This window comes from Podarcis cretensis (genome assembly GCF_951804945.1).
Source record: "Podarcis cretensis genome assembly, chromosome: 9".
Lineage (NCBI taxonomy): Eukaryota > Metazoa > Chordata > Lepidosauria > Squamata > Lacertidae > Podarcis > Podarcis cretensis.
The window spans coordinates 75,596,145-75,620,063 of record NC_137178.1 but is presented as its reverse complement, the minus strand read 5'-3'; the positions used below and the strand labels follow the sequence as shown (position 1 = coordinate 75,620,063).

General features: G+C 42.8%; 1 protein-coding gene across 4 annotated transcripts in view; it reads right to left on the bottom strand.

The window, feature by feature from the left end:
- TSPAN9 (tetraspanin 9) overlaps positions 1-23,919 on the bottom strand; it is a 128,148-nt gene that overhangs the window by 11,644 nt on the left and 92,585 nt on the right. For all 4 annotated transcript variants that reach the window (XM_079991718.1, XM_079991719.1, XM_079991716.1 and 1 more), the window contains 3 exons: positions 3,779-3,970; positions 2,073-2,147; positions 758-859 (listed from right to left, as the gene is read on the bottom strand). In XM_079991718.1, coding sequence (XP_079847844.1) covers positions 758-859; positions 2,073-2,147; positions 3,779-3,970 — 369 coding nt within the window. The remainder of the gene's footprint in view (positions 1-757; positions 860-2,072; positions 2,148-3,778; positions 3,971-23,919) is intronic.

Genomic DNA, 23,919 nt, shown 5'->3' with positions numbered 1-23,919 from the left:
AAACAGTAAAATTATATGCAAGGATTTCGTATTTTTTTCTGTTATCAGCAGCCTGATTAACAATAGTCCAATATTGGAAACAATCCATAGAAATCCCGTTTGAAAATGCTTAAATACTATTTGGAATGCCTTACTCGCCACTTCAAAGATAGATACTAAGGGTCAAACTTATCTTCCTTTCTTTTCCTTTATAAATGGGGCAGAATATACTTTTATTCCACCCTCAACACAAGAATCTCTGTGGAGAAGATACCTGAACTGATAATACATAAATAAATGTACAGCTTGAAACTGCTTAAGACTGTAAGAACTGGACAAGTCATTGCAGTTATATGTTGTTCTTGTATTATATGAAAAACAATATATATATATATATATATATATATATATATATATATATATATATATATAAAGTTTTCTGCTTTGGGAATGTTTGATAATGTTATAAACAACACGAGCCAATGCACAAACTACCATATAGCAATTCATTATAAATCGTGACTTATCTGCATCTTAGAAAGGCTGAGACCTCCGAGTACATTTACATCTTACCTTTTTCTGCAGCATGGAACTCAAAGCAGCAAACATGGAGTTCCCAGGTCTCCCAGCTTAAATTCACCAGACCCAAAACTGCTTAACTTCAGCAAGGCAATCACATCATGTCCCCTCAGACAATAGGACTGTCCCATGAGATGTATTAACAGGGCAGCGTTAGGGGGCCATTTGCAAAAAATAAATAAAATGTTCATGTCATTACCTCTGCCTGAATGATATTCCAAGCATTCTTCAGCCCAACATTATTTTCCGTGTTGTACAGCTTGAGCCCTTCTTTCAAATCCTGCTTCGCATTTTCATTAACCTATTTCGTATAAACAAACACCAACAAGGTCACAGTCATTGCATAAATAGTGTAACCTTTTGGTATGATCTGATTAGGAATGTATATGTGTGGGAAAACAACAGACTCTCTTCCCATCACATCAGAGTTTTCAAGCTGAGACTGAAAGCCATTTGCAGAAATAAAATACCTACCGCATGGTGACAATTCCAGATTAAAAGACACGTTAAAATATCCTCCAAGGTATGTGAAGAGTAGGCTGAATGGAAAGCACATCTGGTGCTTTCTCCTAATAGCTTCAAGGGGAGCATTTTTTGGGGGGGAGGGGGTTGCTGCATAATGTTAACACTGTGTGCATAGATGTCCTACTCAAGATAACAAATATGTGAGTATATATTTCAGTAAAAGGAAGTTTTGTCTTTTTCCAATAGACATGTGTCTGGGACCAGTGCAATGGTTATAGTGTTGGACTGCTTCTGGACACAATTCAAAGTGCTGGTGTTGACCTATAAAGTCTTAAATAGCTCAGGTCCACAATACCTCAAGGTCTGCCTCTTCCCCATATGAACTGGCCCAGATCCGGAGATCATCATCTGAGGCCCTTTTTCATGTGCCTCCTCCACGAGAAGTCCAGAAGGTGGCAACAGAAGAACGGGCCTTCTCTGCAGTGGCTTCCCATCTGTGGAATGCTCTCCCCAGGGAGATTTGCCTGGCACCTTCACTACATATCTTTAGGCATCATGCGAAAACCTTCCTTTATCCTTTATCTGTGGCCTTTTAGAAGTGGCCAGGATGTTTTTAATGTATTGCTTTATCCTCTGGGTGGCAGTTTTTGTTATTTGTTTTGGCTGTAAGTCACTTTGGGTTGCCCTGGACAAGTTAAACTGAAGAAGAAGAAGAAGAAGAAGAAGAAGAAGAAGAAGAAGAAGAGGAGGAGGAGGAGGTGGTGGTTGTTGCCTGGTGTAGTTTCCATCTCTTTTGTGCTCCTCAAAGCATTGTGGCTTCCACAGGAGCCAAACAGTCAGGGGCGTGCTCAAGGTGCCAGCCAGACTTCTAAATTTCCCTTCTGCCTGGTTCTTGCAGCAGTTCTCTAATGTGCTGATTGTCTCCTTTCTGCAGGAGCTTCTTTGATATGTCTATTTTAATGCCAGTTATCTGGGGAGGGAGCTGGAGGAGGAATATTCATAAGAAAGTAGCTTGTCTTCTGAGATAACAGAGCTCTGTGAATGCCTACCTTGTCCATATAAACGAAGAACAAAATGAGTAGTATCAGCTCAGCCAGGAGAATGATCAGCAAAACAATAAAAAACTGGGGAAGCAAAAGAAAGAAGAATGTTACAATCACTTGAAGCTTTAATATACCTTATGTAAATGGCAGTGTGGGAAATAGCAACATACTTACTAACATAATTAAATATTGCAATTAAAGTAACATTGAAATGTATCACCATTTTCTTAATTTTCTTTGAAATCATAGAATCATAGAGTTGGAAGAGACCACAAGGGCCATCGAGTCCAACCCCCTGCCAAGCAGGAAACACCATCAGAGCACTCCTGACATATGGTTGTCAAGCCTCTGCTTAAAGACCTCCAAAGAAGGAGACTCCACCACACTCCTTGGCAGCAAATTCCACTGTCAAACAGCTCTTACTGTCAGGAAGTTCTTCCTAATGTTTAGGTGGAATCTTCTTTCTTGTAGTTTGGAACCATTGCTCCGTGTCCGCTTCTCTGGAGCAGCAGAAAACAACCTTTCTCCCTCCTCTATGTGACATCCTTTTATAGATTTGAACATGGCTATCATATCACCCCTTAACCTCCTCTTCTCCAGGCTAAACATGCCCAGCTCCCTTAGCCGTTCCTCATAAATTATTAAGTGGAAATTCTTAAGGTTATTCTCAGACCACCTTGTGAATTTTTGTTTTAATTTTATCGGGAAAGTGTGTATTACACAAAAAACAAAAACCTTGTGTATTGTGAATGTACGGTACATTTGCTTGCATTGATGCATGAACCATTCCAAAGTTCATTCACCTTTTCTACAGGACATGATCATGACTTAGTGCAAACATCATCATCATCATCATCATCATCATCATCATCATCATTTTATTTATATCCCGTCCTCCTCAGCCGAAGCCGGGCTCAGAGTGGCTAACAAAAATAAAAGTAACACAGCATTCTAAAATCAATTCAAAATCAAATGAATGGCAACATGCAGATTCCTGGAGAGAAGATTGGCCATGCTGCCATGCTGCTGAGCTAAGCCATGGTTTACTTGACAGTTGTGTCCAGACTAGGCCTGGGTGATATATCGATATATCGCCCAGGACCGGTTTGAGGAGTAGACCGAAATGAAGGGCTCACTCAGTGGTTTATCGCTGGTATATCGCCACTGCTCCGGAGTTGCTCTGCGACGGAGTCATCTGTTGGAGGGTGTATCAAGAGTTCCTTCCTTCAGCGGGTGCGACTCAGGAGCGGCGGTGGTTTCACCAGCGATATACCACTGAGTGAGCCCGACATCGCGGTTGGCTCCTCATACAACGCAGAGGGAGAAACAAGCTGTATTGGGGAGACGCTGATACAGCTTGTTACTCCCTCTGCATCTTTAACCTGCTCGACTGAGGAGTGTGCCCCAGCTTAGAAGTTTAAGGAGCCCAACTGCTCCTGCCGCCCGCATGAGAGCGGGGAGAGCCCTGGGGCTGTCTCAGCTGGGGAGGGGGAACAAGCTGCGTTGTCCCAGCCCATGAGCGCCTGGGTGAAACCGCCTCAACTCCCGAGGTGAGAGCTGGGGCCGTTTCACCCGGTGCCTCATGGGCAGAGGCCAATGCACCTTGTTTTTTCAGCATTGCATTGTATTGCCAAACCTCGATGTTGAAAAGCTGATATCGCCCAGCCCTAGTCCAGCCCCCAACTTGTGGTTTATCTCACTTGCTAACTTACGCTTAGGAGGAGGCACTTGTTTTCCTTGATAGCACCCAAGCAGCCTAGGAAGCCAGTCACCATGATGATAGTACCAATGGCAATGACCAGGTTTGCTGCCGACAGTGAAGGGAAGCTGGGAGAAAAGGTGGCAAAGTTTCCTTGTGACACGGACAGCCATATTCCCACACCCAAGAGACCGCAGCCACATAACTGAAAAGAAAGACAAAAACAAAGATGCATTTTTTAAAAAGCCAGCCCAAAACGATATATGTTGAATCTCCTAGACAGCAGCTGCAATTAAAGCTGTTTAGATGTGGGTCTGTCTTTGATTTTAGGGGTTTTGATTTAAGAACTTACTGGTCTACTGACCACCTTTTCAGGTTTTCTCCTGTAAGTTCTATTAAGGATAAGGATTTTGAACACATGAAAACAACTTTTTTTCAAGAACCCCCTCCCCCATTCTTTTCCATCAGACTAAAAAAAAAAAAAAATCATATTATTGAACACTAAGCACAGACCATCACCGAACACTAATTTATAGAGGAATAGGGATAAATTGTCAGCAAGATGAGTGGGGGAAATCACTCCAGAAGGAGGAGTGCTGCCTTGACAGAGAAGAAGGAAACGGGTAGGAAACCACAAAGTTTTGAATAATAGAATTTGGGGTACCCAATGAAATTGATTGCAGGAGGTTCAGGACAGACAAAAGAAATGACTTCTGCACACAGCACAGTATAAACTTGAGCTCCTGGCCACAAGATGTAGTGATGGTCACTCGGTTTGTTGGGTTTAAAAGAAAGCTACACAAATTCTCAAATGACAAATCTATCCCTGATTATTAACCATGTTTTTTAAACAGAACTATGCTCAGTTTAAACATTCATTTGAATATCAGATGCTATAGATGAGGGATGGGGAACATGTGGCACTCTGTGTGGTGGAGTCCCATTCGCCCCAGCTAAAATGGCCAATAGTTGAAGAATGAATAAATCCCAACAAAAGAGCAGTGGCAAGAAAAACTGATGAGCTATGCGTAATTGGCCAAGTTCACATATAAACTGCTTGACAAGGACAATTGTGACTTCAAGGAAGAATGGGAACTTTTTACAAATTATCTAAAAAGACAACAAAATGATTTGGACTCCTTGGCAGGTTTTGAATAAACATACACAAATTTATTAGTTGAATATATGATAGATAAGACAATGATATGTACAATTTTACAACTCTGCATTATTAATTTATGCTGCGTGTCCAATATGTGCAAAGAAACCAGAGACGGGAGCTGAGGGAAGTCCGGGGGGGGGGGCAGGGGGGGAGAGGGAGGGGAAGGAGGGGAGGGAAATGTAAATGGTTATATTGATTGATAATTTGTTTGTTTATACACACACATACACACACGAATGGGCAATGGTTAGGGATGATCGGAGTGGCGTTAGATAATAAAGGGCCACATATTTTCCCCTCCTGTTGTAGGCCAACAACTGAGAAGGACTCTTGCCTTCATGCCCTCATTTTATTTATTTAACAAAATTTATGTTTAGCTTGACTTCAGTAAAACCTCTAAGCAATTCACAAGAAATATTGAAATTATCAATAAAAAAGTTAAAAGCAATTAAAATATTTAAAAATATTTAAAATTAACAGCCAAAGCCGTTGAAACATTATCAACATCCTGGAGTGATCTGCCTGACTACTGTACTAGATATTATAATGAAATATGATATCACATAGTATAATGATACCCAAGTGTGCGTTGGGTGTTCAGCTTTTAGCAGGATGGAGTAGTATTTGTCTTTTTTATGTTATTACATTAGGAGCACCTTTATCTATTTGATTATTTTAAATTTTGTACCATGGATGATTTTATAAGTCACTCTGAGGCTAATGCTAATGTCAATAATAATATACCGTATTTTTCGGCCCATAGAACGCACCTAGTTTTTTGGGGGGGAAATAAAGGGAAAAAAATTATTTCCCCCCCCCAGGTGCTCTGTGCTAATCCTGAAGCTTGGGGCGTGCAGAGCTCAGTGCGCCCCAAGCTTCTGGGTGCTGGCAAGCTCTCCGCTAGCCATGGGAGAGCCGTGCGGCTCTCCCACAGATAGCGGAGCACTGCGCTAATCCCGAAGCTTGGGGTGTGCGGAGCTCAGCGCGCCCCAAGCTTCTGGGTGCAGGCAAGCTCTCCGCTAGGCCTGGGAGAGCTGGGTCTCCCACGGCTAGCGGATAGCTTCCTGAAGCCTGCATTCGCCCCATAGGACGCACACACATTTCCCCTTCATTTTTGGAGGGGAAAAAGTGTGTCCTATAGGGCGAAAAATACGGTACTGTTAGAAATGGGATGCTACAGCAAGTTGTCTCTTGAAGCAGGGCTTTCAGCATCTTCAGCATCTCACCTCCTGTGGCACCAGTGCTCTGGGCTGGTTATACATGGCAAGGACAGATAAAGGCTGCTGTGCTGGTCCAAATGCTGTCACCCGACACACACACATCCCAGCCTGAACATGATCAGCTGACCCCCCAAACCAGTGAAGATCCCCAGGCCCTATAAAGCCCCATCTTTCTGGGAAGGTCCAGCGGACGGACCTCTCTCTCCTTGTGCCTTGTGTCTCTTCTTCAGTCTGACATGAGACCATCAGTCCATCCATGGCAATGCTTCCTGCCTCTTGATCTCTGTTCCTGTTGACCGGGTGTAGTACCAGACTTCCAGCCTGTCCATGACTGTATACCTCTGGCCCATGCAGCCACTGCCTTCCCACGCTCCACGCCTGATCGAAACAGGGAGCCCTTGACTTTGCTTCAGCAGGGCTCTTCTTACCTTGTTAGAGCAGTCCTGTTGCCACCAGCCTTGCTGGACTGCGCTGTGTCGAAATGCTTGGCATTCCTGCCTCACTTTGTTCGGCTCCCTGTGAGTCCGGTATAACCTGTCCTTGAATCCCCACAGTTAGAATGATTCTATCACCCCCCCAAGAATCTGTCTGATAGCCCACCTGCCCTGGTTGTTAAATGAGAAGGCCAGGCATTTGTTCAGGCTCAAAGCAAAAGTCCCAAACTTCAGAGGGTTCGAAAACACCTCTCCATGTGCAAATTGTATTGTGATATTCCATTACAAATGGCATTAATCTGCTTAAAGGACCACCTGCTTAAAGGACCACTATTTTTAATCCCACAGCACAGGAAGCCATCAAAATGAATATGCAGTGTGTGTTTAGTAATTTACTGATAATCTAAAGTGAAGAATTAGAATACTGGCCTAGTTGTGCTTGGAGCCTCTTAGGTCCTAGTGGGTGAATGACATCACTGGAATACTAGAAGCTATTCATAATAAATATGGATTTCATACTGGAGTATGGAAATATTTAAGCTTAAAAAACAAACACCTCACTACCCAGTGGAGGCAGTAGGTGCTGAACATTCTTATCCAAATGGTTGCTTTAAAAAAAAACACATTAAAATTTACTGCTGTGTATACAATTTTACCAGTTTTCATTCTCTGTCCATCTGGCATCTCTCTGATGCAGTACAGTATATGACTACAAATTGTCAGGAGCACTGGCTTCTAGGGGCTGAGCCCTTTTGCCCCCCTCCCTATATTTTTTGGGGAAGGATTGGGCTGCCCGATGTCCTAAAAGCATGGAGCCAAAGTGCGGAGTAGAGAGAGGTGCGCCTCCAGTGTTGGCACCTTCTCCTCTTCTTCTCCTCCTGCTGCAGACGGGAAGCAAGAACGCTTTCTTATCTTAGCTCTGTTGGTCCCAGCTTAGGTTGTATTTCCATCTCTCCATCCATTCCACTCCTCCAGCATCACAGCTCCACCATTTGGCTGTTTTATGCATCAAACACCTGTGTGAAGGATTTTTCCATTTCACCATCTCTTCCCTCCCAATTCTACCATTTCACTCTCCTGTTCTGGCAATCCTTTATTGATATTGTTCTCCAAAGCCTCTGTGTCCTCTTAAATTACATTTTCCATTTCATCCTTCTCTGGTCTTGTTTGCATTCACCATTTTATCAGCCTCATCTCTAATTACTTTTAATTGTTCATCCAATAATTACCGAACTGCAGTAATTAGTTTGGGCAAGATCATGGCTGCAGTTTCAGCCACTTCCAATACACAAGGCAGTCCTTCCACTCTGCAAGCAACAACTTTCAAAGTAACAAGAAGTTAATCCCTTTGTTTTGATTTCTTATTTGAAGTGAAAGCTGACATTTGGCTATCATCAAATGCCACATTGCTATCTCCATCTGCAAGGAGCTGAAAAAAGATCTTCAGAATACTATGAATTCCTCCCTGCAAATCTCTTTATTTTATCACACACACCCCACAGACACCATAGGTGTGTGCAGGGTGTGTGCCCAGGCACACCCTAAAGTTTCATCCCCAAACCCCAAACCAGGGATCAATGGAAGCAGGCACAGAGAGATGCAGGCAGAATAAAAAGGCTAGGATTAGGGTTAGGTATTTTCTATGTGTTTGTTAGGTGCATCTTAGATATTAGATGTTGGGATTAGGTTAGGGGGTTGTTATGGAGGTTAGGATTAGAGTTTAGGAATAGGGTTAGAGTTAGGGTGTTAGTTTAAGGGTTGGGCTTAGGCCAAGGTTTAGGGCTTGGGCTAGAGCTAGAGCTAACATTAGGAGTTAGGGTTAAGATTAGGGTGAGTGTGTCTGTTTAAGATGAAGGTTGGATTAGGAATAAAGCTGATTTAGAATGAGGGGGAGGGTTAGGTGTACAGTTCAGTTAGTTTTAGGGTAAGGTTTGGGGTGGTAGTAAAGGTTTGGGATTAGGGTTTGGGCAAGTTGTTAGGGTTGGGGTCAGGGTTAAGGGTTAGGTTTATGGGGGAATGTGGGTCTGCTTTTTATTTTACTTGAATGACATGCTCTCATGACTGTGGCTAATGCTTAATGCATTATTCTTAATGGCATCACTAGGGGCTGCCCATAGACTCAGATTTGAGCCCTGACATCTCGGGGTCTGGGGTTCTCCTGACTTGGCAACCTTAGAAGCATCCGTGTCACTCCGAGTGAATACTGTGCATTGATGGCCTGCACTCATCTACATTTGAAAATAGATTTTTCTTATCCAGTCAATAAAATTATTGCCAAAATATTGACACTGGAAAAAGTATGCAACTAAATATTTCCATTCTATGCTGGTTCATTGTGGTCTCTACACATTCATTTCCATCAGTATGTCTCTTTCTAAATATTAAAAAAGTTTGTTATCAGAAGAGGCACAATACAACACAATATTGCCGAAAATATTTGCTATATCAATAGAACCATTTGCATTAAACATAAAGACAAAATTTAGAGCATTACTAAAAATAATATTGGCTACAAGATAAACATTTGTGGCACTTGTGGGGAATCTCTTTGGATCTGTGGGTCAGATCATTATCAGGCCTGGCCTTATGGGTTAAATTTGACACCCAGGCAGGGTTGGTCACCTGTCAAACACTTGACATCACCAAAAATGAGAGGGGAACCTTTGTTTTAGCAGGAGGTTCAATGCGAACCCCTTCCTTATCACCAGAAGCTTAAAGAGGGCTGTCTTAAGCATATCCAGCGCCGGGGTAAAAAACTCCCTCCATTGCGCCCCCCCCCCCCCGGTTTCCCAGAGTTTTTTAGGGAGGACGGCGCTGCTGGCGGGGCTGGAGGAGGCGGGCAGTGGTTGGAGGGCGGCTCCTCCGGTGAGGAAGAGGCGAGGCTGGACGCGGTGCCTCCCGGCTCAGCTGGCTGCTTTGTGCCACGGTGGCCATGATAGACGGAGGCTCTGGGCACAGCGCTGCTTCAGCGCGGCATGGTGGAGGCGGGCGAGGGTGGCAAGCTGATGCCGGGAGGTGCCACGTCCAGCCTCCGCCTTTTCCCTGGCACCCTCCAGAACTTGGCGCACTGGCGCCCCGCGCCACCAGCCTCTATGGGTAAGACGCCCCTGTGCTTAAACATGCTAAAATGAAAAATATTTTCCTCCACTTTAGCAGGGTTTGAATGAAAGCTGTCCCAGCAAAGCTGAATTTACCATTTTGTCCAAATATACTGTTGCACACTATCCCAATCTCTGAGCGGTGCAAGATTCCACTGGTTCCAGGTGCTTACCCAGAGTTCAGTTTCCTTGGAAAGAAGCACAGCAGAGACTGTGGTGTCTTTATGATATATGATTTACACATACAGTGGTACCTCGCAAGACGAAATTAATTCATTCTGCGAGTTTCTTCATCTTGCGATTTTTTTTGTCTTGCGAAGCACGGATTTTGGAAAAGCTTCAAAAATCACCAAAGTCTTCAAAAACCTCAAAAAAGGCTACCACACCGCCTGCTATGAGTTGCTCCTCGAAGTCAAGTCGCAACTGCACCCCCTGAATGCACGGTTTTAAGAAAAAGGAAACAAACTTGCAAGACAAAGGAAACAAACTTGCAAGACGTTTTCATCTTGCGAAGCAAGCCCATAGGGAAATCCGTCTTGCGAAGCAACTCAAAAAACGAAAAACTCTTTCGTCTTGCGAGTTTTTCGTCTTATGAGGCATTCGTCTTGCGAGGTACCACTGTATATACAACCTGCACCTACGATGGATGGTCTCACAACACTTACAGCCCAGAAGGTCTTGCTTCTCCCACAGTCACAGACTTGGATTCCAGCAGAAGTAAGCATGGCTCTCACCACTCTGGCCTGCCAGCCCATTCACCTGCCCTCTGGTACAGAGCACCTTCCTTTGTCAGTCTAAGGACAATACTTAGGTGGTATCCATGGCCCTTGCTTGGCTAATTCAATAGTGGAATCCTACATTAGATTTTAACCCTCACCGGAACCAAGACTCCAACAATTTCAAGAGACTTGGGCATCAGGCCAACTAACCCCTCAAACTCAAAACAATATGTTGAGAAATTGTTGAAGCTAGACAAAGCCTTGTCTTGCTGGGAAGTGCTACTGCTGACACCTGTCATTTTAATTCCTCAGCAATGACAGATTTATATGGCCAGCTAGCATGAATCATGAAGGACGTGAAATTCTTAATTTACCACTACAAAATCGAATGCATGACAGACAAAGGTGATTCAGAAACTAAAAATGTTGAACACCCCTTCTGTAAAATTCCTCTACATTCCATTCTCTGGAGCACAAAGAGAAAATACAAATAATTCTTTTAAAAAGATTCAAAATGTTATACTTAATACATTACTGTCCACATGGGACAGTGATCACAGTAGGATTTCACCCTCAATCTCACAATTTGCTCCAGTTTTTAGAGATCCAGACTCCAATCCCCATGAACATACTGGAAGTTCTGATTTATTGAATAAAACATATTGTTACCTAAACTTCAAAAAATAATCTGATGGATTTTGAAATAATTTGTGGCCAGGCGCAAGTTCTTTTAAATATATATATTGTATATGAACACTACAGCTGTAACACATTATAAACAAAGATGAAAAAAAGATCTAGAAGGAAAATTTCTACAAGGCTTGGTCTTTCCTTTTCAGACCTATAAATTAATTTACTGTGACCTCATGATTGAGAGAGAACTGCATAAAAATGACAATAAAAAAACCATTTAACACCTCTGAAATTACATATAAAGATGAGAATAGTCATTGCTGGCACTATGCCAAAAACAGAATCCTGCAGATTTCCTCATTTAGTGGGCATGTTACACAGCTCAAGCATTTTGGAAAATGATTATCAGCGCATTATCCTTCTTTACCATTGTCAATGTGCCTTTGGAAAGGTCTGTCTTCTTAATTTTATACTGAACCTAGTTTTCAGAACAAAACATGATGTAGTATTACATTCACTAGAGGTTGCTAGAGTGATTTGTGCTTATCATTGGATATGAACAGAGCTACCTCTGAAATAATAATAGCTGGGGAAATGGTGGGATGCTCTTTTATGAATCAAAGTGATGGTGCTCAAGAAATCTCTCAATGCATTTTAACATGTTTGTGACATGGGAGAAACATGCTGTTTCTATAAGGAACTCTTTGGACCTGAGCTATAACCATGCTGAATGGTTAAACCCCACACAGGAGGTAATATTATGCCTATTGTAAATGTGTTTTATATAAGAGAAACATGGCATTGCTAAATGATTCAAGAATTTGGTCATGTGGCAGGATTTAAGTTGAACAAGTCAAAAACTAAAGTGCTTGAGAAAAATTTCACATCGATTGAGAAAGAGAGGTTTCAGAAGGAGACAGGTTTAACATTGACTAAGAAAGTGAAATATCTAGGGGTTAATATGACTGCTAAGAACCTAAATCTTTTTAAAGATAATTACGAGAAATGTTGGGCAGAAGTGAAAAAAGACTTAGAAATATGGTCAAATTTGAAGCTTTCCTTGTTGGGTCGAATTGCAGCCATAAAGTTGAATGTATTGCCAAAAATGTTATTTCTGTTTCAATCACTGCAAATTTTGGACAAGATGGACTGTTTCAAGAAGTGGCAGAGAGATATTTCTAGATTTGTCTGGCAGGGCAAGAAGCCCAGAATAAAATTTAAAATACTTACTGATGCAAAGGATAGAGGTGGATTTGCCCTGCCAGACCTTAAACTTTATTATGAATCAGCAGCATTCTGCTGGCTGAAAGACTGGCTGCTTCTTGAGAACACAGACATTTTGGATTTAGAAGGTTTTAATAATGCTTTTGGGTGGCATGCATATTTGTGGTATGACAAGGTTAAAATACATAAAGCATTTAAAAACCATATTGTCAGGAAAGCATTGTTTAATACAAAAAGGGGAGGTGTGAGGAAGTCAAAGAAACAAGTTAATGAGTTCAAAGTTATAAAAAATGGATATGTTTTAATTTTCTTTTTTCTATTTCTCTTTTTTTTGTTTTTTGTATCTTGTATTTTTGTTCGAGAGTTTTCTTCTGTTTCTTGTTTACTATGCATTTTTGTATTTTTGATTTTGTAAAATCTTAATAAATATTTTTTTTTTTTTAAAAAAAGAAACATGGCATTGCTATGGGGTGTATATCTTTTAAGCTTCCGTATGTTTTGATACTTATATGAAATAAAATTATAAAAATCTATTTACGCAGTCAACATCACTAACTCAGAAAGCTGAACTGGATATAAAAATACATTTTAAAAATAATTGAACTTAAAAACATTTTAAAAAGATTAATTAGTATATAGGTGCATAATATTTCAAGTTGTGCATACTTAACGCACTACATATCTCATTTTAAAAACTGCATGGCTTGAGCTCTAGAAGCAACAGCTGCCGGCTGATCTTCCCTTCCCATTCTTTTAAATGGGCTTCAGATTCTTCTCGCAGACACACAAATCAGATGGCTGCTTATCTAAAGATTTGACTCGGCTGATATTTTTTTCTAAGTGGTCATTTGCAGGCTGAGTCAGGCCACCTGGGAGCCAAATTTCACTCCCCCCACCATCTTGTTCTATTTTACGAAAATAAAACAGCATTCATTTGTAATTAATGGACCCGCTTAATTCAGGAAGTAAATCTTGTTTCCGCAACTGTCTTTCATCAGCTTTATACCAAGTTACCGTATTTTTTGCACCATAACACTCACTTTTTTCCTCCTAGAAAGTAAGGGGAAATGTCTGTGCGTGTTATGGAGCGAATGCCTGCGGGTGGCGGAGGGGATCTGCTGCAGTCGTGAGCAGAGGATCCATGGTTCCCCTTCCTTCCCTCCTCCGTGGCTCGCTTTGAAACAGCAAAGCGGGAGAAGAGCCGCTGAGTGGGGAGGAGAGAGGGACAGAGAGCCTGCTTGCTTTAAAGGAGCAAAGCACGGATCCACATGGATCCTCAGGATTTTTGCACTGGGTCACCCCAAATTCACCATCAGATCACATAGCATGTCCATGGCTACAGCTTGCACCAAAAAAATCACGCACCCACTGTTGCCTGGGGCCGCAGTGGTGCAAAAATGTGGTTACAAAGCATGGATCCACATGGATCCTCAGGATTTTTGCATTGGGCTACCCGAAACTCACCGTCAGATCACATGTCTGTGGCCACAGCATGAACCACAAAATTCATACATCCACTGTTTCGTTTAGAATTTTTTTTTCTTGTTTTCCTCTAAAAACTATGTGCGTGTTATGGTCGGGTGCGTGTTATAGAGCGAAAAATACAGTATTTTTATATCCTCATAGCTTTATAAATTGGTAGAATAAGATATAAGATGCCCTCATCTGCTCAAAGAGGACATTTGCTAGTCAGGTTAACATAAGCAATATTCTGTTTTACGGCACTTTGTGCCATAGCTCAAAGAATATTTCAAAAGGTTACAGAATGATCTGTTCCACCTCATCCTCTTGTCTAGTTTGAGAGATTCACGTGGCAAGCATGCTTTTTCAAAATCAGGATGCCAAAATGGGCACTGCTTGAGAGGAGATAAAGCTAGCTGGCTGGACCCACAAAGACTGCAAAACATCAGCCTGCACTTATTTCACTGGGAGAGAGAGAGAGAGAGAGAGCGCATGCATTCCTTAATGTTCTCCACATGCATGTATATTGTTACAATAAAATGAGGGAGCAATTTCATTTCGCTGGGTTTAAAATTAGAAACTTGCCAAGTTGCTCTGAACTCCTGGCAGGTGGATGAAATATTTCTGGATGGCGTCTGTAATGCTTGGCGTTGTAGCTAGGGAACAGCTGACTTTCACTGCAATGACATTATTAATACTGCTCCTCCTGCCAAATGTCTGTCTCAGCTGAGCCTCTGCAATATCCCTTCATTAAGCAGTCCATGCAGGCCTCTTCAAACCGCTCATACAGTAAAGTTATCTATCTAGTTTCTGTACACCCACCAAGAAGAAGGTCAGCTTGAGTCCAGCCAAGCTGACATCTGATTGTAAGGAACTGCTATATATGGGCCAAAGGTAGCTTGGCAAGCTGGGGGGGTGGGCTTCACCTGATGCCAGCTTGGGATTGAACTGGCACAATCTTAACTTCTAGGACAGCAACTTTTGTTTTTGACTAATGTCTAAAAAAAACCCCTCGAGAAACACAAAAGGGGCACGAAAATATTCACCAAATGTAAATGCAACTTAAATTGTGGATAATTATAGTTTGATGGCATATGAAGTAGAGTTGCCATACATCTGGCAAATTTCCTTAAAAATAGCTCAAAAAGTTTAATTTTTTTAAAAGATTTTGTCCCCCCAAAAGACTCAAAAACTTTGGCCAAAACTAAAAAAAAAGCTCGACAACTTTTCTGGATTATCACTTTTTGAAATATGGCAACTGTTAAGTTGTGGGGGAACATATCAGACAACACAGCGATTCTTCAAACAGCTCTTGTTTTTCACAGGCCAGAACAGAACTGACTGAAGGGTTCAGCCAGCCTGCTTTTATAGAGCTCCACTAGAACACAACAGTAACCATTTTCTGTAACTATCCAATCACTGAACGTCACTTTCAATCCCTTATTTGCATATGTGGACCTGAGTGAAAACTATCTACAGTATCCCCCTGCTGGCCCAGGGTGAGAACTTCAGTACATAACAGCAACCCTAATATGAAGCCCTTTCTATAATTTTGAAACAGAATGTAACCACTCCTCTTTATATTCTTTAATTGCAATGCTTCAGTAGCCAGCCATTTTTAAGGAAACAAATGGAGTGTTTATGCTTCTTATTGTAAATGGAGCCTTTACATGACTACTCAGAAGTAAGTCCAACTGTATTCAGTGAAGCTTACTCCCATGTAACTGGGTAAAGATTTACACTGCAATCCTAAGCATTTTTACTCAGAACTAAGTCTCACTGAGTTCAATAGGATTTACTCTCTGGTATGTTCCTGATCATCCCCACACTTTCTTCTATTATTATTATTATTATTATTATTATTATTATTATTATTATTATTATATCCCACCTTTTTCCCTGACAGGGACTTGAGGCAGTTTACAGCTAAAATTTAATTCCATTCCATTTATCTGTTGAAGGTGTGGTACATGACCCCTTCCCTTGCACATTTTGCTTTACAACAATCCTGTGAAGTAGGTTCAGCAGACAGGCTGTAATTGGCTCAAGATGCCAGATGCATGTCTATATGAGGGGTCAGCAAACTTTTTTCAGCAGGGGGCCAGTCCACTGTCCCTCTGACCATGTGGTGGGCCGGACTGTATTTTGAAGTAAGAAAGAAAAAGAACGAATTCCTATGCCCCACAAATAACCCAGAAATGCATTTTAAATAAAAGCACACATTCTACTCATGTAAAAACACGCTGATTCCCGGACTGTCCGTGGGCCGTATTTAGAAGGCAATTGGGCCGGATCCGGCCCCCGGGCCTTAGTTTGCCTACCCATGGTGTATACGGTGAGATCAAATGCAGAAGAAACTTCTTGATGTAGAGAAGTCAGTCCCTATTTTCACCTGAGAAATGTTGGAGGCTCTGCCAGGCACCTCAAAGAATGGGTGAAGCTGGCACACAAGCTTTAATTGTGCAAATGCACTCCTGGCTACCACAGAGACTTGGGCATCCATGCTCAGGACTGAGTCCAGGAGCACAGCAAACCTGCGAACCTGGGTTCAATGCACTGCTATTTAAGATTGTACATATTTTGCAAGTATTTGCTACCTTTAATGCAGCCACTTTTCAGTACCTGCCCTTCTCCAAAAAAGATTTTTTAAAGGCCTCTGGGCTACACTTTGTGTCCTGTCTTTTTCAGGTGGAGAGGCCTCCTTAACGACTTCCAAGATCCATGGCTCCATGGCTGCCGCACCATGATTTCCAAAAGGCCTTTATCCTCAACACACACTGCTCTTTTAAAAACAGGAGGAGGAACACAGGCACCACCACACCACACCACACAAAAGAAGTGGCATAAAACATAGTAACAAGAATGACGCATTTGCACATATGCAGCACAATATTTATATATATAATAAGCACCATACATTTGAAAGATGGTTTTAGGAGAGGCTAAAGCACATTCCCTGCCCCCATCTTGCCATAATTCAAAGTGTTGGTGCTGACCTTTCAAGCCCTAAACGGCCTTGGCCCAGTAGACTTGAAGGAGCGTCTCCACCCCCATCGTTCTGCCCGGACACTGATATCCAGCTCCAAGGGCCTTCTGGTGGTTCCCTCACTGCGAGAAGCCAAGTTACGGTGAACCAGGCCTTCTCGGTAGTGGCACCCGCCCTGTGGAACATCCTCCCACCAGATGTCAAAGAGAGCAACAGCTACCAGACTTTTAGACGACATCTGAAGGCAGCCCTGTTTAGGGAAGCTTTTAATGTTTGATGCATTACTGTATTTTAATATTGTTTTGGAAGCCGCCCAGAGTGGCTGGGGAAACCCAGCCAGATGGGTGGGGTATTATTATTATTATTATTATTATTATTATTATTAATAATAATAATAACAATAATAATAACAATAATACATTATTATTATCATCATTAAAACAAAACCCTGTCCATCAAAAATAAAAAGCGTCCTCAATCAAGGATGCATGCTAACCCATCAGAGCTTTCACCCCCCTCCAGAAAAAGGCAACAGAAGCAAATGAGTATTCCCCAATATAAGTAATATAAGTAGAAAAGAAAGACTAACACTTTGTGCATCAGTGCTCTGCACTCTTGCTCCCCCGCCCCCCCAAGCACCAATGATCCATCATGTGTCAAAATCAATAGTAGCAAAAGAAATATTGCTTTCCTCACATGCTGGCTGGGCAAAATATGGCTTCTTCTGGTACTCAGCAAGCTGCCTTGCAAAGAAATGGAAGAGTGATTTTACTGGGCCAGGATTCAAGATGTTGCTATTACTGTATGGTATAAAGCCCTGCGACGGGGTGAACTCCTGTTGCTCGGTCCCAGCTCCTGCTAACCTAGCAGTTCGAAAGCACGTCAAAGTGCAAGTAGATAAGTAGGTAGCACTCCGGCGGGAAGGTAAATGGCGTTTTCGTGTGCTGCTCTGGTTCGCCAGAAGCGGCTTAGTCATGCTGGCTACGTGACCCGCAAGCTGTACACCCCCGGCCAATAAAGCGAGATGAGCGCCGCAACCCCAGAGTCGGTCACGACTGGACCTAATGGTCAGGGGTCCCTTCACCTTTTTATAAAGCCCTTAAGAACTCGTGACCAGTTTCCCTATGAGGTCACCTTACCCCACACGTGCCCCAGCAACCATTTCAATTGGTGAAGTTGGCTGCACAATTGCACTTGTAAGAACACAATTACTTTGTGTGGCAGAACTTGCTCTTTGGATCTCCTGCTTACTAAGATCAAGTAGGTGCCTCCCAGCACAGAGAGAGACAGTGAGTGGTGAGAGACAACCAACAAGGTGAAAATATGATAAAAGATCTTCAACTTTCAACATCAGTGAAGCTGGCTGATGGTGCCATATGATTTCGCACAAGTGCAGTTTTCTGCTCCCAAGGCAATCAAAGGTGGCCTGTTTGGCAAGGTTGGTTCTGTTTTACATTTTTATAGTTACCAATTACGTTAGTCCAGTGTTAAACAAAAGCCTCCAGGAAGGCCCAGGTTCGCAAGCCAGGAAAGCTATTCCAGGCTTTATCAAAGTCACAAAACCATTTGCTGATCTCCCAGCAACTACTCAGTGCTCCTTAAAAACCCTCTCATTCCATGCTAGAAGCCTGACCTCAGCAGTGGAAAGAGTTGGAGCTGAGGTTGCCCTATGGCGAGAGCACCCAGGCATAATTATGTTGCAGGAAACTCATCAGTACCAGTCCTCCAGGTCACCATTACTTAAGGGTGGAAGGCTCAGTGAGCAACTCTGTGTGCCTGTCTTTTCCAAAAGTAGGGGTGTGAATAAATGCTGATGGGAATTTTCATCTGTTTTACTATAATAAATTCTTGCACGTTTTGATGTATGATTTTACCTTTTTGTTTTTTTTGAGGGCTTTTTTTTTACAATCAAGGGGTTGATCAATTTAAATAGATAGATGATAGATAGATAGATAGAGAGGCTTGAGTCAAAAGTCCAGGCAATGCCACCATGCTCATCATTATCAAGTTCTTTAGTTTCTAAATTAGATTTTTTGGGTTGAACGTTACCTTATAATGAAATTGCTCTGTCTTGTAGAGTGAAAAGCTACAAAAGCAACCCAAATCCTATTTTGGAATTCCTGTCTCTATCCTACCTCCCACCCCAATCACACGGAGACCAGATAAACTATAATTGGCAGCAGTTTTCTTGTGACTGGATTAGAATCAGGAGCCTATGGTAAAGCGGAGGAGGGCTTTGCATGCCTTAGCCACGAGGCACCCTCTGGAATCCTTTCCCTGGATGATGGAAAAGGACATGTATACATGATGCCCTTCTTTGGGAAGCTTTTCCTCCTTAATTCCGCTCAGATGTACAAATGTCCATCACTAGCACAACTCCAACCGGATGGAAACGCCATCTGTTTTTGATGTGCATGGATAATATGTCATATAACAAGATCAGATTCGACAAAGTCTATACAACAGAGTAAGCTGATACTTTAAGACAGTAACGCTAGTAAAGGAAAACAATGAGGCTGTAGCTAGAATGCATAAAGGTAAAGGGACTCCTGACCGTTAGGTCCAGTCGCAGACATCTCTGGGGTTGCGGCGCTCATCTCGCTTTACTGGCTGAGGGAGCCGGCGTACAGCTTCCGGGTCATGTGGCCAGCATGACTAAGCTGCTTCTGGCGAACCAGAGCAGCGCACGGAAACACCGTTTACCTTCCCACTGGAGAGATACCTATTTATCTACTTGCACTGTGTGCTTTCAAACTGCTAGGTTGGCAGGAGCAGGGACCGAGCAACGGGAGCTCATTCAGTTGCGGAGATTCAAACCACCAACCTTCTGATCGGCAAGCCCCAGGCTCTGTGGTTTAACCCACAGCACCACCCAAACTGATGACCTGATCATTCCTCCTTAGCTGGTGAAGCTGGCGTAAGAGTGAGGGAGCCTGAACCCTGCATAAAGTAAAGGTAAAGGAACCCCTGACCATTAGGTCCAGTCATGACTGACTCTGGGGTTGCAACGTTCATCTTGCTTTATTGGCCGAGGGAGCTGGTGTACAGCTTCCGGGTCATGTGGCCAGCATGACTAAGCTGCTTCTGGCGAACCAGAGCAGCGCACGGAAACGCCGTTTACCTTCCCACTGTAGTGGTACCTATTTATCTACTTGCACTTTGACGTGCTTTCAAACTGCTAGGTTGGCAGGAGCAGGGACCGAGCAACGGGAGCTCACCCCGTCGTAGGGATTCGAACCACTGACCTTCTGATCGGCAAGTCCTAGCCTCTGTGGTTTAACCCACAGCGCCACCCGCGTCCCTTGAACCCTGCATAGGTACATATAAAATGAAGTATTTCGTCAGACCAGTAATATTCTAGCTAAAAAGAAGAGAGCAGGCAGGGAATGTAGAACACATGCGGGGATGTGAATTTTGCACTCTTTCATGCTGTGTTCACACAGTAATAGCTTTACCAGCCCCTTCACTAGAACAGAGCACAATTAGGGGAGATTCACACAGCCAAATTTTTCACACAGGGATTTCAGTTATTATACCATAACAATGGCTCTTTGAGTGGTCATATGTGCAGACACGTAGAGGGGTTCTGTGTCTGAGCGGAAGCATTCATTTCCCCTCAAGCAGTACAGTGTGCACCTTCTACTCAGATACTTTGCAACTGCTACACGGGTGTCAAGAGTGAACTAAAATATTGAAGATGGAGCATGCTTGTTTTCTCCTGCTCCAAAGGGTAAGACCTTCTATAGAAGTTGGTTGTTGGGCTAGGTAAAGAGGGTGAAAACTGACATGACAGCATGTCCTTCCTCAGAAGAGAGGTTTATGTATCTAATCTCAGAGGAAAGATGAGGTGAAATTCATTTATCCATGAAGAATACCTCTTTGGCCTAGTTGACACATTACATTAAACAATATTAAACAAGTTACAGGGAACCAGGCGGAAGGCCTTCTCAGTAGTGGTGTCCTCCCTGTGGCGACCTCCCATCAGATGTCAAAAAGAACAACAACTACCAGACTTTTAGAAGACATCTGAAGGCAGCTCTGTTTAGGGAAGCTTTTAATGTTGGATGTTTTACAGTATTTTAATATTTTTCTGGAAGCTGCCCAGAGTGGCTGGGGAAGCCCAGCTAGTTGGGTGGGGTATAAATAATAAATTATTATTATTATTATTATTATTATTATTATTATTATTAAACTATGGTTTTATGTGAATGGGCAGCATACTGCAGCAGTGTGGCATGTCTCAAAAGCCCCACTTTGCTCCTCACTTGCCACGTTTGGAGTAAGCAAACCATAGAACAAACCATTGCTCATGGTGCTTTTTCCTTTTCAAGTGAAGCACAAAAGCCAAGTACTGAGGATAAGTAAGTGCTATGGTTTGTTTCCTCCAAACATGTCACAGGCTGCAGAAACAGAGAAACAGAGAAACAAAGTCAACTTCTCAGTCATGTACACTGAGGCTGCCGACAGACGAAGTGATATGAAGCAGCTGCCTGAAGTGGCAGGAGTTCAAGAGGTGGTGCCCCCCGCCCCCCACTGAGTGACGGTGAGAGAGGGCTGATCCAGCACATGACATTGCTGCTCAGGGGTAGCTCATGTGATGTCCTCCAAATGTTGCTTGACTAAAACTCCCATCCCTGACCATTGGCCCTACTGGCTGGGGCTGATGGGAGTTGCAGCTCAAGAACATTCAGAGGGAACCATGTTGGCTACCTCTGACGTGGAAGGTGCTGCAAATAATTTTTTTTAATCTCTTAATTTCTCCAGTTCTTACTTGTGTTGGTGAACTATTGCTAGCTGTCCAATGATGTGGAGTTTTCCATGCAGATATGCTTCAAGGTGGCCAGCTGTCATCCTAACAAAGGTTCCCCAACCAGAGAAGGAAATCAGGGGATCCATCATTCCGGACATTTTGGGGTCAAGGCCATGCAAATACATGCCGGCTGCAATCCCTGTATCAAAGCAGCCTCTCAGCTGAGCCAGGAATGCTGCCTCTATTTTCACACATGGCTCTATGCAAGCCAGAATTCTGTTCTATATTAAGATACATGACAGTGCAATGGACTCCACACTTATCTTGAGAGGGCCACCTATCTAAAAAAATTTAAAGCTGGACTCAGTGTCATCAATAGCTAAATTTATAAGTTGTCAGAAACTGTGAGAAAACTAAGCCGATTAGACACCAAAATAAGATGGTCCATTGCAGCATACATTTTCCAAATGTTTGCTCCTGGAACATTTGTGGGCATATGTGCTGACATGTTGCCTGACGTTAAAAATTCTCCATGTTCTGACCTTTTTAGAGAGTTGATGTGATATACTAGGGTGAGTGCTGCACTTGGACAGATGCAGAGAGGATAATGAAAACATATTTTATAAGAGATATGTTTATAAGAAATACATTCAGCAAGGCTGTCAGACCAGGACGTGTGGATCCAGAATTGGCCTCCAGTCACTTATGGACTCACTATTCATGTTCATGAAGACCATCTTACTCTGCTACGAGTGATGCCAAAGAAGACGATGATAAAGGTGCTTAACAATCAAACCCACTTACCCAGGAGTAAGCTCAATTGAATTCAATAGGACTTATTTCAGAGTAGACTTGGTGAAGATAGTGACCTAAGGTAGCAACTAAACTCAGCAGAACTGGCTTCTTCACGTTGCTCCCTTTCGCTGGCCGGCTTATCTGTGTAGCCCCAATTAAAACAGGTGGGCCTGGTTTCCTTTCATGCATGTACAGTTCTCTTAGATGCATCATACACAGTCATACTTAGGACACTTGGTCCTCTTTCTACTGATATTAATTCTGCAGCATCTTGGTTGTCATCTGTGATCCTCAGAGGCCTTCTGTTGCAGAATTTAACTCTGGCAGAGCACTTTGCTCCTTCCTAACCCTCCAATTTTCCTGGAAAATTGTTGCTGCTGTCAACTCCATGATTACTTCTAAATTCTTTGAGGTTTGGTGGTGGGACACACCCTCCCCCAAACCCTAGAGATTACGAAATGGTGGGGATTTGGAATGTTGCCAGGGTAACTGGATGTGAGGTGACAGGAAAGGGGTATCTTTAGTAGGGTATGCTAAGAAGAATATGGGATAACAAAGACAGAGAGCCATCTTGGGCAGGTTGTCTGAAGGGGGGCTGGAAGAGATGCCTTTGACTCCAGTACTGCACTGCTGTGGGGAACAAGCCCTTCTTGAGATGACCCTGCTGTAAGATCCAGACTCTCTCCATCCAAACACAGGTGTAAATATGTGAATAAATCATATTTCTTAAAACTATGACAGCCTGTGCCACATCTTCAATTCTCCAAAGGAGCACAGACCCTGGTTGAGGGCGAAAACCCCTGGAATCCCATGCATGGCTTAGCAGGGATTGGAGTGGCCGGTAACAGAGAGCATATCTCCTCCAATGGGAACATTTCACTTTTGTCCTACACACCAAGGTCACCCAGAGAGCTTCACAGATGAGTGGTGATTCCAACCCTGGTCTCCTACACCTTAGTCCATTTAATATCCCTCCATATTCTGATAAGAAAGCATAGAAGTAAATCAGTTTGGGGGGTAATAAATCTTTTTCCATCAGGCTGAAAGTTTAGGAGGTACCTTGTTAACAGTTCTGTCTGGCACCTTTAAGACTAACCGATTTAGCCTCCAGTCCTATCTGGGATCCATCTCCATGGGATTTAGTGTGGCTTACTTCTGCACAATGTGTGGTTCTTGCAACACTGACCCACTCTAGAAAATGTGACAGCAGGGACCCCTTCTAGACCGAGGTTAGACAACTTTTGGTTTAGTTGGATGCCAAGTACTTTTACTGTAGTGCTTTTGTGTCCACACCTTTGCAAGGAAACCAGAACAACTTGGTCCAGCCCATGTGATGACCTTGGTCCAACCCGTGTGACCTTACTGGTCCCAAGTACATGCCATGCTTGACCACAGGCCATCCCACAGGTCCAGGGGCTACCAGCTGCTGCCACTAATCATGATATAAAACTAATGTCTGGAAAATTAAATCCTCCCTCCAACATTGCCAAGTGCATTTTCAAAGCAGAAAAATGATGTGGAGAATTACCCCAGATAAACTTCCAAAGTATCACATTAATCTTTTGAAAACATGCTTGGAGAATAACTAAAGAAATACCATGTAGCAGATATAAGGCTTATATTTGAGGAAGGATTGTAGCATATATTTCTCATAAGAAATGGATTAAAACTC